The 17,560-nt window shown below is 41.4% G+C and overlaps 1 protein-coding gene across 1 annotated transcript in view; it reads left to right on the top strand.

Moving 5' to 3' along the window:
- The first annotated feature begins 12,986 nt into the window (after positions 1–12,986).
- The window catches only part of rasef (RAS and EF-hand domain containing), a 28,240-nt gene continuing 23,666 nt past the window's right edge, over positions 12,987–17,560 (top strand). Inside the window, exon 1 of the mRNA XM_061038847.1 lies at positions 12,987–13,436. Coding sequence (XP_060894830.1) covers positions 13,114–13,436 — 323 coding nt within the window. The 5' untranslated portion in view covers positions 12,987–13,113. The remainder of the gene's footprint in view (positions 13,437–17,560) is intronic.

Raw genomic sequence — 17,560 nt, 5'->3', positions numbered from 1 at the left:
AACGTGCTTGATCAAAGAACCCACATTGAACATCAATAACTCTCTCAAGATGTTGAAACTAAACTCTAAAACGGACACAAGGAGAGAAAAAACAAGACGCCGGACTGAGCTGAGTAAAGTCAAGTACGAGGGGGAGGGGGAGGTGGGGACAAAGAAGGAAGTTAAGGAGATAACAGAGGATGTGAGGATGGTTAAAAATGGGGCAGGAACAAACCAAGAACAACAATCTAGCTTAGCTTCTGCAAAGAGAAACACGAGTGAAACTGAGTTTGAGAAGACACAGGAACACGTGGAAAAGACTTCAAGCCTCAGTCGTTTGAAAACACCTCCGACCCTGACTGTCTATGAGCGGTATCAGCTCTGTGTGGATCAGCTGCACCACCTCAGAGCAAGGCAGAGAAAACCAACAGAACCAGGACGCCTCGTAGAGTCACCTGCAAGAGAGGGAAAGACATCTGAGCAAACCACGTCGAATCCTGACGCTCCAAAACGTCTCACTAAAGCTGGAACCGAAGGAGTTACAGCTGCAGAGAAACACACAGAGAAGAGAGCTTTACATGTTATGAATAAATCTAAACTCAATAAAAATAAGGCATCACTTCATCAGCGTGCACAGACCAAACGTTGTGACATTCATCGTAACAAATACGATGAATCGATTCAGGGAACCGCAGAAAGAAAAACTGGGACTGATGATCTTATTAAGGAGCAGAAATGGACTAATGATGATGATGATGATGATGTCACTGCGGCGGGGAAGCGTCCTACATGCATCACTAACTCAGGTACAGAAAGGTCATACAGGAGCCCATTCAGAGTCATCTATTAATGGTAGAGTTATAGAGTCAAGCCTGAGGGACAGATTGCCTCTATGAGTCGCAAATTAACATGAATATCTGTGATTGTGTTTTTAAAGCCTCATGTCTCCAATATTATTTCAGGCAGACAACTCACGTTTGTTTGGTTGAGTGATGGTATAATATCTTAAATCCCCAGTCGAAGCCTACAGGTGGGTTCTGAGGTGGCAGCGAAAGAGCAGCGAGAGAGGGACTAGAAATCTTGTTTCTTAAATAGACCGATAATTGGAAGGAGGTGTCAGCGAAAAGGCCAAAATCACGCCAGCGATTAATATTCATTTAAATGTGCATCAGGGAGGTTTGAGAGGCCCTATTGTGATTTAGTTACAGGTGATGGAAATGATTTATTTATTTTGTAATCATTTTATATGAATATGAAGTTTGAAGAAAGCAAACTGATGCACCAGTAGTAATAGCCTCGCATTATTTGCAATGCCGTCCCTCAATGTGAAGTTGTGTTGTCTCTCTTTGATTAGCCTCTGTCTTTGTCTTTGTCTCTGTCTGTGTTCAGGTTTGTTACCTAAGAGAGGGGGACTTAATGTGCGTGGACAACATGGAGGCGGTGTCTGCGGGCCCGAGAAAAAAGCAGAGGGTCGTGGAGCCTCACTAAAACTCTGTGACAAATCAGGAGCCTCTCTGTTTTCTTCAACCAAAAATGAAATATTGAAAAGGTAACAAAGATATTTGCACATTCATTTGTATTTGATGCTGTACCCAGAGACCATATCTCCTCCTCTACACTCACCAGTTCTTTAATATTGGCTGTTTTTAGGGGCGGCTCAGTTTGTTGGTTGTCTCTAAACCGGAAGGTCGAGGGTGTCCGTTGTGACCTTGGGCAAGACTCTTAACCCCAAGTTGCTCCTGCTGCTTCGTCAGCGGTGTATGAATGTGTCTTAATGGATTTGTAACTTCTGATGGTTTCACTACACAGCAGCCTCTACCATCAGTGTGTGGATGTGTTGGTGTGACCTGCGGTGTGACAGAGCTAAGAGAAGTCAGAAGACTAGAAAAGTGCTAAACAAGCTCAAGTCCATTCACCATTTTTTACAGTTAAAATATTAGAATGTACCAACTTTAAAGGTAGGAACAGTTTTTATTTTCATTTTTAGCTGAATCTGAATCTGATGAAATGTCTCCTGCAGACCTCAGTCGTCACTCGTTAGAGGACACACAAACAGACACACACCAGAGGACCAAAGGAAGCCTTCTTCAGCCTGCAGGGATACACACAAATGTCAGCTGCAAACAGAGACACACTTTGATGACCGAGGACCATCATCATCAGCTGTGCGTGAGTTTAACATCACATTACATAAAGACATCATTACTCTTCAACTAGTCTTATGAACGGCTTCAGTTAGACGGGGTCCCTAATTACAACGACTTGCTTCATTACTTTTAAGGAAACAGTGTCTGAAATTAATTTCACACTTTATGGGACATCCTCCAGGCAGCGAGTCAGAAGATTAAAGGGGGATTTTCTCCTTTATGTTTGAAAGAGTTCACTGTGTGTGTTCTTGTGTTAATGCTGATATAAGACAACAGTTTGTCCACACAGTTTCTTTATGCCGACTCATCAGCTGCACGAAACAAGTCCTCATTGATTCCACTGTTCATTTTGAGGTTTATGTTGGAAAATGTTTTATGTGTGTCGAGTAAGGCTGCATTAGGGATGGTAAATGTCATTTTGTCGTAAGTCCAGCAAATCTAAAAAAGATTTGTGTGATGGAACAATGATCTTCAGTTTCTTTATTTACCGTAAAACTTCAAATAACAACACATCCTAGTTTTTTTTTTTTTTTTTTTACATTTAAGGGTTTCTTTTTTTTATTGGAGAGACAGGACAGTGGTTGGAGTCAGAAATTGGGGAGCTAGAGAGAGTGGGGAAAGACATACAGGAAAGGAACCACAGGTTGGATTCAAACCTGTCTGGCCGCCCGATTGGAAGACTAGTCCTCCAAACATGGGGCACAGGCACTAACCGCTGGGCTACCGACACGCCCCAGCACATCTCAATTTAAAGCCCGGCCCCTTTTACTGGCCTGATGTTTCCAGATGTGCTGACTAAAAAAAGGGACTCAATCAGAGGCCCAGATGCATTTACTTTTGAAATAGTTTAAGGATCAAGGAGAAAAAACGGCAAGACACAAGAAATAATGATGAACAACATCTGTCAGAGAATAATGCCAGTGTGTACCAGAGAGAGAGAGAGAGAGAAGGTTAGAGGTGAGGAGGGATGGGAAGGACTCTGCAGCTTGTTCTGGTTTCAGAGATGAAAATCAATTGGAAAAATTAGGAGAACAAACGTCTCATGAAAACTTGATCGGCCAGCACAGCAATCGTTAGTGATAATTTGAACAGGAGTCTCTCCCTCTCTCACACACACAGTGCAGCAGGGTGTCTTACAAAGTACCATCAAATTTATGATTTAAACTTCTATTTCTTTTTTGATATCCTAATTTTGCACACAGTTAAATCTCCTTTCTGACCCTGATGAAGGCCACAGGCAGAAACACGTCAGTCTAATAAAGTGAATCATGTTGATCTTCATACTTCAAGTGTTGCTGGAGCTTTTTGACCTCGACCACTTTAGTTTGAAAATAGTTCAAGTCTCATATTGACACTTAATGTCAAAAGGTAATTGGAAGGTAATTTCATAGACTGAAGTAGATAAAAGCCCAGACTATGGATTAAGGGTAAACATACAAAGATCCAATGTCCTAATGATCAAATAATCAGTAGTAAAGAGTTTTTCCTTTACAGGTTCATGGCAGTGTGAGAAAACTGACAACATATACAGAGTAAGAAACCTTCATGTCTGTCATTATTAATACATACATAAGGATCACAGTTATCAGTTATCTGTTGTGTCTGACAGTAATATTGAGTTGTCCTATGTGTAGATGGTTGTCGTTGTTTTTCCATTTGTCAGCCAGCAGGTGTCGCCGTCAGTGAGCGCTGGCTGTGTCTGCCTGATGAGGTGTGGCTGTCCGTCCTGTCTCTGCTGCCGCTCACAGATCTGTGCAGAGCGACGCAGGTCTGCAGACGTCTGCACTCACTGGCTGCAGATCACACCCTCTGTGAGTCGGCTTTGCTCAAAGAACCATGTTTATTTATGTGAAAGACTTGTGGCCCTCGTGAAAAAAACAGCCTGTTTCTCGGTCTGGTTCGTGCTTTTTGGGGTCAGCAGGGCGAGCAGGCCCGTTTGTTTCCTAAAGGTTCATTCGGCTTAAAAAGGACACGTAATCCTTTTTTAAAGCAATCGTAATTTGAGGAAGGTACACAAATACTGTACCTCTAACTCTAGTTCAGTACAGTTGAGTAAATGTATTTAGTTACATTCCTTCACACTCTCAGCTGATTACATAAGTGGAATGTCCTGAGCTTTTCCAGGTAGGATTTCCAAAATGTGTGTGTGTGTGTGTGTGTGTGTGGGAGCACATGGTGCATTCTCATGATGTAAGTGGTTCCAGTGATGCGGTGTACTGGACCACTCCCTGGACAAACACACAGTGAGATAACCCCCCCCGAGCGGCACCATCACACGCTCTCTACCTGCACACACATTGTAGGTCACTGACTCACCTCAGCAGCTTCACACACTGAACAATTAACCTCTACCTCTTTGTGAAGGGAGAGATGTGAGAGTGGAAAACTCCACCCTGACACAGCGTTGGTTCCTCCGCGTGGGCGGACGTCGTCCTCGCAGCCTGAGTCTGTACAGCTGCAGTGGACCCTCACTCTCCTCCTGGGGGCTGGCCAAGTTCTTCACTCTGTGCAGAAACTCTCTGGAGGTAAAACGGGGACTCAGAATTCCTCTTGTTGAATAAAAGCGGTATTGGTTGGTGTTTGCCTTCACATGATTGTACAGTGACGCCCCCCAGGCTGCAGGGTTGGATCATCCTAATCAATTAGCCACCGCGGAGTCTATTCTGAGAAGAAAAAATACTTCTGATTTGCCAATGACCTGGATTTTTTATGCTTCTATTGACACTGTGTATGAGATGAGCCCACGCCCTGATTCCATGTGCCGGCTGTCAGTGACGACAAAACAAATAAAGAGTACAGATCAGGTCTCTAAAGCAGCACAGCATCACTAAAGCCCTTTCCACAAGTGCACTGCTGAAAATATCTTCAGAATTACAGGACAGTCTGCCCCTGAAATCTTCATGAGTTGCCTATTCACACGTCCCTCACAGCGGACAGGAGGAAGGGAGTCTCAGTGGGGCGGGACATGACATAAGAGGGACGTTGCAGAAATCTGACATGACAGAGGAAATGACAGAGTCTAAATATGTAGAAGGAAACTCTTATGCTTTGGCCCCTCCACAGATGGAGGTCAGAGAAAGACTTCAGACGTTACATTTATTCAATGGACTAAACGACTCTGAGGAAGACGCTGTGCTTTTGCAGCTTGTGAGATTTGCCATGGTTGATTTGTTTGCTCCAGAACTTTATTTTGATTCTTATCTGTGTGAAAGAGTCCATTGAATTAATTTAGAGTCCAACAATGATGACATTTCTGCCTCTATGTAAGTTCTACCAGTTATTAGTGATGGCTCTATTGATTTGTTTTCTAGATCACCAGAAAATTATCCCGTTACCACGAGATGAGAAGCTTATTTATCATGAGATTATGAAGAAATAAATCTCATCTCATGGAGAAAAACTACTAGAAATAACTTGTAGTGTTGGTATAATCGTCTGAATGGATATTCATTTAGGGTTTCCGTAGTAACTAAATGTTAAACATGATGTAATGATTTTGTTGTCTTTTAGGTAGTAACATTTATGATCTCTATTTATGATCTCTATAAAAGAGTTAGTGGTTGTTAGGTGTGTCATTATCACCTGCAGCGTTATGTAACGCCTGTCAGGTGTTGACCGCAGGAAGATAAACGACTTATTGTATCAGCTAATGATTACCCTTAAAACAACAGATACTCAGTCAATCACTGAATCTACATCTGTAAACTACAGGAACTCCAGGTCACAAGTTGCACAGGTCCTGGTCTCCATGGTGACCGGATGCTGCCTCTGATTGGCCAGCTGTGTGATCATGTGACCAGTGTGGATGTGAGCTGGAGTGGAGCGACAGACGCAGGAGTGAAAGCCCTGAGTGACTGCTGTCCAGGGTCAGTTTTTATATTTATACGGTACATTTCATTTGATCTTATTTTTAATTAACTTCTCAGTGGTAGTGATGCTGTTTAATAGACTTTTACATTTTACTCTACCTCTGTGTTCATTGTTTTTGTTCCAAAACACCAGGTGGATATGCTCATTTTTTACATCATAAAGTACCTGTTTAAGTTCTTAAAGCTATTCCTTTTGTTAAGAGCTTGAACCGGCTACATCCATCCATCCATCCATTCAGGTAGCAGACGCAGCAGGTGCAGTACAGTCAACCCAGACTTCCCTCTCCCCAGCAACATTTTCTAACTCCTCCTGGGGATACCGATGGCTCTCCTCCCAGTTGGGCGTGCCCGGAAAATCTCCAAAAGCAGGCTTCCAGGAGACATCCTAATCTGCAACATATATAAATAAAACAAAAAGCTAGTGTGAAAGAAAGTCATGAAATGGACAGTGACAGAAAGGACTGGTTCTCAAGACAGGCACGTCATAAAGCCGGGTCAGCTCACCTACATGCCGGTCCTCGCTCACACTGGACGGTGTTGTGGGGAGCAACGAGCCCCGGCTACTTTTAGTTCAGTTTTTGTTGTAGCTGGATCACAAAAGAAGATCATCCCTAACACTTTCAGTCAGTCAGCCAGTCTCCAATCAGTGTCGGCAAAAGATAACCCTAACCCTGAAATCCAGAGATACAAACATTAAGTCTGTGTTATATCTTCAAACTCTTTACAGATAAACTCAGACACTCAGTGATAAAATAACACTCGACCAGCACAAAAACAAATGCAACAGGAGGCTGAATGAAAACTGGAAATGTCATCATCATGAACAGTGTTTATCTCTCGTTTACTTTTTCTGCAGGCTGAGACTAAAATCTGTCGTCCTGAACGGCTGTCAGCTCACTGATGACCCACTCGTCAAACTCGTCATGAGGCACAAAGAAAGGTCAGTTTGAATACATCTTAGTTTATCTGTGTACTCTGAAAATATAAAGCTTGTGTAAACATGAAGCAGTAGGGAACTATAATATCAGATATATTAGAAACATCTTGTAACTTAATACACTGATGAGTTTTGGTTGTGTGGTTGTGTTTCATTGGGCTTTTTTATTGTCTTGGTTTTCCTCCTGGATTTGACTCAACAATCACATTTCTTTATTTGCATCTGTAAATCCATCCAGATGTTCCCAGCCAGTTAATTACGTTGTTGGTTAAACAGACTTGAATTGTGTTTAACCCAATAGTCTAAAGATTAAAAGAACACTCAGAAAACCGTCAAAATTGAGCACAAGTTATTCAAAATTGTAATTTGGTTTTCCGAGTGTGGCTAACATAAGCAGCGCTAGCAGCCTCCGGTCCTCCCTGCAGCTTAACATCCACATGCCCTTGATAAATGTGACAAGTCAATATGCCAGTTTATTTCCACTTTCTAAATCAAAATGCTGCCAATCAGCTCTGCTGCTCCTACAAGATGCTATCTGTTCAGTGTGCTAGTTTACATCAGGGTAGTAGAGCACGACCAGCAGGCCCATTAACTGAAGCTTCAGCCTCGTCTAGCAGGCGTCTGCAGCCTGACAGGCATTGTGGGGCGAGGTTTAAATAATTTGTTAAATCGACTCGTGATTCTGGTGCCAACTACCGAGGGTGATTAACAGTCTAGTGAACTAAATGCTCAGATCTCTGGAAACAAACTGGACGTTCCATGTTTTTGTTCATGAGTTGTTTTCACGTTAGTCTGCGCAGTGGAGGTGTTTGGCTGTCAGTTCCTCTCTCCGTCCTGTCTACAGACTGTTTTTAAGGTACGTGATTTTAAAAAATGTGTCTTACACCATTCATTGTATTTCAAAGTGCCGAAACAAAATATGTGTAACACGTTTAAAGCTCCTGTGAGCAGTTGTTAGCTGGCTATGAAACCGACATTTATGTCTCTTTATGAGCTTAAGAAGCAGACGAGACAATCAGCATAAAACTTTTAACAAATGCAGCATCAGCCATTTACAAATGGTTATTTTTATGTCCAAACATATTCTGTGCAGACGGTGTCACGTGAGGTGATAAACAGCACACTTCAGGAACAGTGGATGATCAACTAGTGATACTGTAATCGTTAAAAGACAGCAGGGTGAGATTTCTTTCTTTAAACAACCCCCACTGCTCACACATGTACAGAACAGTTCAGTAAAGAGATAAAACTTTAAGGTTGAAGGATGTGGAAAAGACTTTCTTGCTTCCTGTCTTTTTGTCTCAATAAACGCATTCCTTCCATTCATAAAAAGCTAAACAAACAAAACAATTTCATGTTTTAGACGTGTGCCGGCCTCCAGCACCTCAACATCGGACAAGTGCCTCGAGTAAACACAGACTGTCTCACAGTGATGACATCACAGCTCAACGGTCTCATTTCACTAAATCTGACTGGACTACAGGCGGTGAGTTTCACGTTTTGTGACTCGGAACGTTTGAAAACACTGAATCTGTCTTTGAAGCTGGTCCGATGGGGGGCTGGTGGCGCATGGCTATAGTCTTCCAAGCGGGCGGTCCAGGTTCGAATCCGACCTTTCATTCGCTCTCTGTTCTTTCTGTCTTCACAGGTTTCTGATGTTGCCGTGGACTCTTTGCTTCAGAGCTGTGTAAAACTTCAGAGTCTGACTCTGAGCTCCTGTCCTGCAGTCACTGACCTGACACTACTCAGCATCAGCAAATACACACCTTGTATCAGGTAACACACACACTTCTACAGCTACAATATTTGACTAATATCACTGAATGTTGAAGAAGTGATGTCAAACCTTTACCCTAAAACAACAACTTAATCTTAAAGACCATGAATCAGGACTCAGGACATTCAGTCTTATGTGTCCACTGATGTGATCTTGATATCCTTACAGTTCTATTGTGGTTTTAAGTTGTTGTACGTTTGTGTATCAGGGACCTGGATGTGAGCGGCTGTAAGGCAGTAACAGATGCCGGTGTGGAGTCTCTGGCTCTGAGATGTAGACGACTTCAGCAGCTGGATCTCAGCTCCACCTGCACAGGAAACAGAGGGTACATCACAGCCCACTCAACATACTGAGCTGATTGTCTCTCTGGGTTTTTGATCATGTTAGTCATCCTAATGGGCCTTTGCAGTACCCTTACTTTGGGATCCATTACATGTACTGTAACAAAAATATTTTTGATAAGTTGAACCTTGTGTAGTTTTGTAGTAGAGTGGGAGAGTGATGAGTTATTACACCAATCGCTATTTTGAAAAAAAACCTTTAACTTTAACTTTATCAGGGCACCGTTGTTCAAACGTAATCCAACAGGATTAAAGGTTTCTAGAAATGGGGGGGCGGCGTCTATTGGATTGGGGGGGGCGCTGTCATTCCTCACTCTCTGTAAGAGTGGCATGCTATTTTCATTTCAGCCCATGCTGCTAGTTTGTCTACAAATCCGAAGATTTAAACTGTCAAAACGAATAAATAAAATGCTGACTTGCAGATTTATTTGTGTTTCAGGGTTACTCTCCTGGCTAATTACTGCAGCAGTCACCTTCAAACAGTCAAACTGAGTTTCTGTCACATCAGCGTGGAGAGCATACTGAAGCTCTGCAGACGCTGCAAGAGGTAAATATTCAAGAGGAGAGATAAATATTCATTACAACAGATGATTTGTGATAATGAAGACTCGTCAGGAACTTTTCAGAATAATATTGTGTGTTTTTGTTTGTTTTTGACCTGCAGCTGAATCATTGCTGGCACTGACAACATCACCTCGACTTCGTGTGTGATATTGCTTAAATAAACTATTTTACTTTGGTATTTATAGAATATATTCATGCTCATAATTGTGTATGTTTTTAATGTAGAGGTTTTTTTGTTGTCTTTGCTCTTTTACTTACTTGCCTTCGTGCATATTTTGCAATTCTAGGTCACCTTAACTTCAGACAAAGAGACATTTCGGCCAATGTTGTGCATTCACATCTTTGTGATGTCAATACATGTAAATTGTTCTTTTTTGTATACATAACACAAATGGCTTGGCTGCATGGATGAACCTTTTTATTCAACATAACTATATTCAAGACGATACTATTAAGAAACATGAAAGATCGGCATGAAATTCAGTGGAGCTTTGATACAAGCATATTGCAGTCCTGCAACGATCAGGCGCCACCTCCTTGTGATGATGAACACAGTGTGAGAAATGAAACTTAACACTGCCAACCAGGGAAACAATGACCTTCTGTTCAGTGAGGTTTCCAGCAAGAGATCAGCTGCTGCTGCTGTAATTACAAATGTGATATGTCTGAATTTAAGATTTTTTTAAAAAGAGCTGAACTATCTCTGTGAAAAGTTTCTCAGTAACTTATTCTCTTACAATGAAGCTTGGTTTTTATTTCATGTTTTTTTTTCTCTCTCTGAAGGTTAAAGGTTCTTCATCTCTTCGGCTGTGCTCGTCTCCCCGCTATCGAAGACATCAGAAAAGTGAACGCTGCTCTAACAGTTTATCCTCTGCACTGACTCTCACACAAACATCTGCACACAACTGGACTTAATGGTAAATGGACTTGAGCTTCTATCGTTCTTTTCTAGTCTTCTGACTACTCAAAGTGTTTTTACACCGCAGGTCACACCTACACATTCACACACTGATGGTATGTAATGTGTCATCAGTACTACCACTGAGCCACAGCTGACCTTGGTGTTGTAGTCAAGAGAACACCAAGACATCCCCAAGACCAGAGTGCTCCGAGTCCAGGACACGACCAAGACCAAGACCAAGACCAAGGCAGGGCAAGACCGAGACAAGACCAAGACAATAAATGATGAATTATTAATGAATATAAGAGTTTGTGTGTGTTTGTAGATCAATGTTTAAACGTTCTCTGATCATCGCACTCGGACACTCTATGAAAGTTTGTTGTTTTTTGTCTCTTGTTTTGATCAGGATCTTTAACTTGTCATAATTATATCAGTGACCTCTGTACGCATTTTAAAACACAAAGAGTAACTGTGTCTGCAGACGATCTCTGACTGAGTGACTCTTTTCCTCACATTTAAAAGTACTTGTTGTTTAGTCAAATGGTTCCTGCTAGCTTTTGACTATAATCCTTTTTTAAAATCTAAACTTAGATCAATAACTTTTTGTACTGAAGGCTGGTCAAATCTTCAACAACACATCGTTGTCTTTAAGATCAACAAACCGTTTTAGCGTGTGAGCAATAATCATTTCTACAATTCGTCTAGCAGACGCTTCAAGTAGCAAACATTTCCAGACTGTTTAATCCAGTTTTTTTTTTTTTTTTTGGTTTGGCTTTGACGCAGAACCAGAAATATGTTCTTAATCCCCCGGGGGGACATTTGGTTCTCTGAGGAGATACTTTTGTATTTAGGTAACAGAGATAGGATTGTTATCGTATTGTATTGGAAACTTAGATCTCAAACCCCCCTACTGAACGATCAGGGTCAGCTGTGCCGGTAAAACATGCTTCTGATGTGATGCTTCTGAAATGCATTCAGACTCGCTATATGTGGTGACTCAAGAGACAATAGGGCGATTGCTGAAAAAACTCCATCCACATAGAGTGCAACTGAGGTGCCGGGAATCCTAAACACCTCGTTACTCGTGATTCAAAGATTATGATCTCATTCATTCAGAAACACAGATTTTTATTTTCTCTTGACGCAGATTATTAAAAAGTTCAAAAGGAAAGCTTTGCCATGTCCTCAAGAAGAGAGAGAGGGAGATGAAAACATCTTTCTTTGTTGAATGACGGTCACGTCGATCATTTCTGATGCTCTGCAGGCCGTCAGAGAATCTGAAAGCTGATTGGCTTGTATGATACGGCATCAAGCAGATTTGTCATTAAAGTAGAAAAGGTTTGATCTGAAGTGGATTGTTAGCTGCACTTCAGTGCAGATATCTACGCTGATGGATAAATCATCTTCAGAATAATGCAGATGGGAGTCAGTACTTCATTAGCACGGATTGGGTTCTGCTTTTGGTTTCCGTGTGGACGGTTTTTCCTGAACACACTGAAGTTCTCTGCCGAATCCTAAAGCTGTCAGCAGCTGTAGCCTTCGATCTTAAAGACTCATCATGAAAGAACTGGCTCTGTCTTTGGTGAGTGTGCATCTTGGTTCCGAGTTGCAGAGTCAACTTAAACTAGAGCATTTAGTGAGCTGTGAAGATTTTAAAACTCGGATAAAGGATCATGTGACGACTGTACATATTTCTCTGCTTAACACTTCTGATTTGATTCCATGATTTGCTGGTTTATGTAACATTTGTGTATGTCTGTCTTTGGTCTACGTCTGGAACTTTTATCCTGTAGTGTCTTGGCAAGAACTCTCTGGAAATAGAGATCTTGTATCTCAATGAGAATATTTTCCTGGTAAAAAAACAATCAATCAACGATCAATACAACTGAGACACAAACGTGTAACGGGGGGGCTGGAGCTGGAGCTGATCCCAGCTGTCATTAGGCGAGAGGAGGGGTACACCCTGGACTGTTCACCAGTCAACCACAGGGCTGCATAAAGAAACAGACAACCAGCCTCACATCCACACCTACGGGCAATTGACCTAACGAGCATGTCTTTGGACTGTGGGAGGAAGCCAGTGTCTAAAACACCGTGTATGTTGACAACCCAGTGCGTAATGTAGAACCTCTGAATAGAGACTGTGTAACCCATAGTTACCTTCTACCACTGCTCTTCACACTGTTTCACTCTTTTTGGCTCGCCTGCAGGGAGTCTTCCACTTTCAATTCCGTCACGGCTCTAACAGCATTTGTAACAGCATCTGTGAGGGGTCTAAAAGTGTTTGTCAGGAGTTTAAAGGAGGAGGGAGGTTATTTAAGAGAGGTAGCAGAAGGATCGAGATGTATCTTGGAGCTGCGGTCTTTCCTCCTCCAGTGATGGGATTTTTTCAAACAAGGAGCAAACATCCGACCTGGCAACTTGTTTCTAACCCTTTCTGATTCTCACCTTAGAGGAAATAATGTTACGTTTAACTACTCAACTTTGCTGTTGAGTTCAATTCCAGCAGGCTCTGACTTTTATAGCATTTTTCTTGCAACCTACTGTAACACTCTTTCTCCCAAAGCTAAGTCAACAAAGACGTTGGGAGCAGAAAAAATGGCATCAAAAAGGGGAATGAGTGAGGAGGAACGACAGCGTCTGACTTCGCTCTTTCACGCCTACGATGTGGATAATTCAGGGCAGATTGAAAAAAACGAGTTCTTTACTATTTGTCAGGAGCTCTGGGTGCCTTCCCAGGAGGCAGAGGGAATATTCAACCGTCTGGACGTGGACAACGACGGCACTGTGACCTTAGAGGAGTTCATCAGTGGATTCAGCGAGCGGCACGACGAGGAAGAGGAGGACTCTCAGAATGAGGATAAGAACTCCTCGAAGAGTGACGAAGACTTTCCAGACAATGACGAACATTTGATATGCAGGTGAGAGATCAAAACATGAGCTCATTGGAGAAATGATAATGTGCACAAGTCATTACTTAAAAATGTCATGAAGGGTGAAGTTACCTGATGGTGATCCTGAGATTTAAAGAAAGTTCTTTTAACAACCTTAAACAAGAACTTCCATTTTTTGAAGTCAATCCAAGAAGTTATTTGAACTTTTGAAACTTTTTATTAGTTTCAAGAGTTTCAAGATTTTCTTTTATAAAACTTTAGTTGAATTCACTGAATTAAATATACGATCCTAGGAAAACTTCACGTCCAACAACAAGCTAGCAGACGCGATGTAACAATATACTGAAATCACGATATGACACGTAAAATGATACCCTGTTCAGGATGTGTTTTGATCAAACATTTTTAAAGATTTTCAAATGTTTATAAAGACGTGCGTTAAAGGCACAGTATGTAGGTTCTGCCACCAGGGGGCTCTCAATCAAAACAATAACAAAAAGGGAATCAAGGGAGTGCTCTCTGCTAGCCGTTTTTTATCACAGCAGCACGAACAGCAACAGTACGACAGTTTTCAGTAGCGGTCCCGCTTCCTTATGCAGCGGTCTTTGACGTAACATCCAGTGTTTCCATGGCAACAATAAACATGTTGTGCCTGTCTTGGTGGCCGCCACGACACGTCCCGTTACAACTATAAAATTACGGATTTTTTTGGCTTTGATAACTGTTGGAAATATATGAGGTAATGTAAGTGCATATATATAACATAGAGTTAGTCAATTTTCAATCAATTGAGATATTTTAAAGAGCCCATATTCTGCCCTTTTTGGGGTTCGTATATTTAATCTATGTACCTACTTCTGTACGTTCACAATAGCTAAAGTTTGAAAAAAAGTGTCTGTTTTCATGTACTGCTCCTCCTTGCTCCCTCTCCGCTCTGAGTCCGTCAGCTACACTCTGTTGAGCCCACACTGTTAGACCCCACGTGGGCCAAGTCTGCTCTGATTGGTCTGCCGATCCGCTCTGTCGTTATTGGTCAGTTGCTCAGCACAAGTCTGGGAAATTTCAACGAGCTGCAGGGCTTGCCACAAAGAGCCAATGGGCTTAGATCAGTGATCTCACACTGACAATGACGTCGGACTGACACATTTTTATCGAGGGGGGCTAGAACCGAGCGTTACATGCAGCTAATGCTACAGCTAACAGGAGGACATAGGAGGAGCCGTGTTTCTGCAGACTTTGAATTTTTGCAAATAGATGTGCCTAAACATGCACAGGACACTTGGGAAAACACACTAAAGGGCATATAAAACCAGAAAAAGCATAATATGGGACCTTTAAGATCGAAGGCTACAGCTGCTGACAGCTTTAGGAATCGGCAGAGAACTTCGGTGTGTTCAGGAAAAACCGTCCACACGGAAACCAAAAGCAGGCAGAACCCAATCCTTGCTAATGACATACCGACTCCCTTCTGCATTTTTCTGAATATGATTTATCCATCAACATAGATATCTGCATTAAAGTGCAGCTAACAATCCACTTTAGATCAAATCTTTTACACTAAAGGGCATATAAAACCAGAAAAAGCATAATATGGGACCTTTAATGAAAACATTGTCATACAATTCTACCTATTGTTCGTTTAAAGTCAATATATGAATAAACATGACTCTTATATTTCCATTCTCCGACAATGAAAGTGCGTATGTTTTCTTCATGAAAATATATAATAATAATATCTTACATAAAGACCTTTTTAAGTTTTGATTAAAATAAAATATTAGAAAATTAATACATGTTTTGCACAACTAAAATGTAATGGAATTTGACTTGGTGTATTGGTGCTAAACAATTAACAAGGAAATAAAGCAGAACTAGCAACAACTTAAATAATACAGTATAAGAAGCTATTACAATATATAAAATACAATTAAAAAATGTAAAATATAAAAAATCAAAAACACAAAATGTACAAAAGGTGCAATGTAGGAGCTGTGTAGTGGACTATGAGAAAAAGATTTTACAGTGTATGTAACTACTCACAGAGTGCATGTAAAGAAAATACATTTGAGTCCAGTGGGCGTTAATGTAACGCATAAAGAACAGTTTCAGCATTCGCATTACTTTGATGTTTTTCTGACTGTGGGGCTGATGAGAGTCTGTGTTATGTGGGGGGGGGGGGGGGTTGGCAGGGAGTAGCAATCTTTGTTTCTGGCATTGAAGCACAAAACGTTTCCAACAGACACTAACGTTTCTCAGCTTTATGACCCCTAATGAAAGTTTTCATTCACGTTCTTAAAAGGTCTGGTCATAACAACAATTGCCTCTGAGCTTTTAATCATCCGCCCAAATCCCTACAGAACTGGGACTCGTGTCTCTGACTCTTGCACTCCGTTAGGGAAAGGGGATCATAAGTGTGCAGCATGTATTATGTTTGAGGTGTCTCAAGCTTCCCAGTGTGACGTTGTTTCACATGCTTCATCGTGTTAGTTGTGAAAAAAGACGTACTCTCTGCCTCAGAGTCTTCACTCTTTTCAGCTATAGACATCAAACAAGAGAAGGCAGAAGCAGATACTGCCCCCTGATGGTTAACAAAGAGTATTGAAGTAGAGTATTTCAGCAGTTGTTTGTCAGTGGTATTTCAGTGTGTGGCAGCAGCAGACGTCACCGTGTATTGGTAGTTTGTGACAGTTGGGTACGAGCGTGAAGACGACACTAACTTTACTCAGTTTAGTGAAGTTTGTTTTATTTCATATTCTGACTTTGATGAAGTACTTGAATTTTCTTAATGCTTGTTATTGCATGTCCTTCCCAATGTTAAGTGTTACATCACTAAAATCAAATGTTTCCTTTTATTCTTTTTCTTGTTGATTTAAAGTCACAGTATTTTTTACAGTATATATGGAACTATTGCAGAATGCTTCCTAGCAGCTACTGTGTGTTTTTTTTATTGTAAGTAAGTTGTTGAACAAAATTTTACCTGATCATAAAGAGCCGTGAAGATTTGCTTCTGACAAAATCAACCCAATGGATAAAACCAGTCCCTCAGTCTCCTGTCACGTGTTGAACAACTTTAGCCCAAATACTCAAATTTGTTTGCACATATTAATTTTCTGGTGAAGTAATTTTTTGGTAAAATAACTTTTTACCTTCAATCAGTTAAAATTGTTGTTGATGCATTTTTTTTGTAATCGTAGAACCAAACTAACAGAGGGAGCTTAACAGGGGCCCACACCTCTTTCAGGCCCCTGGGCCACCTAGAGGGTTAGTCCGGCCCTGCTGCCTCCCTTATATTACTTTATCTAACAGTACATGAAGAAATGAACAGGATCTTAAAGAAATAAAAGTGTTCCACCTGGTATAAGGTTGTTAAGGGGGGGGCAGTAGCTCAGTCTGTAGGGACTTGGGGACTAGGGTCGCCGGCTCAAGTCCCGGTGCGGACTAAATATGGACCAAGCTCACTTCCTGAGCACTTGCCCCCCACCCCCCCACCCCCCCAAACCCCCTCCCCACCACCAGCTCAGGAGCGCCCGCTGTGGGTCACCCTGACGTCTCTCCATTAGTGCATAGGATCCTGTTTGTGCATGTGTGTATATTTCAGCCTGTGTGTGTGTTGCATGACTTACAGAGTGTAAAAACAGAAATTTACAATAAAAAGTAAATCTTAAATCTTAAGGCAGTTAAAAACAAAGGTATGTGGGCACATGGCAGTGAAAGATATAAGATCAAGTTCAGGACTGTTCTGTTTTACTGCAACACAAATTGTTTATAAACTCAAATATAGGTATTGGAAAGTTTTTTCTTACATTTTTTGTTTTTATTATTTTAGTTTTTATACACTGCATCGAAAACTGTTAGCTAGATAAAGTTTGTTTATTAGTGGGAACATGCAGTCAAGCCTTCCCAGTTATGCAAATGACGTGCTTACAGTACACTGTGTGCCTCTTGTGAAGGCTGAATATCATTCTTGTGTATCAGGAAGTTCATACAGGTGGATTCAATAATAATTGAACTACATTACAGGATACTAGCTTTTCCCCACAATGAAAGCACTTTCACTTGGCCTGAGGCCTAGACCGCTTTGTTAAAGTGAGAGAGAGAGAGAGAGAGAGAGAGAGAGAGAGAGAGATCGAGAGATCACACACACACACACA

This window comes from Labrus mixtus, chromosome 5 (assembly GCF_963584025.1).
Source record: "Labrus mixtus chromosome 5, fLabMix1.1, whole genome shotgun sequence".
NCBI classification, from domain to species: Eukaryota; Metazoa; Chordata; class Actinopteri; order Labriformes; family Labridae; genus Labrus; species Labrus mixtus.
This window is presented reverse-complemented; position numbering and strand designations above follow the sequence as displayed.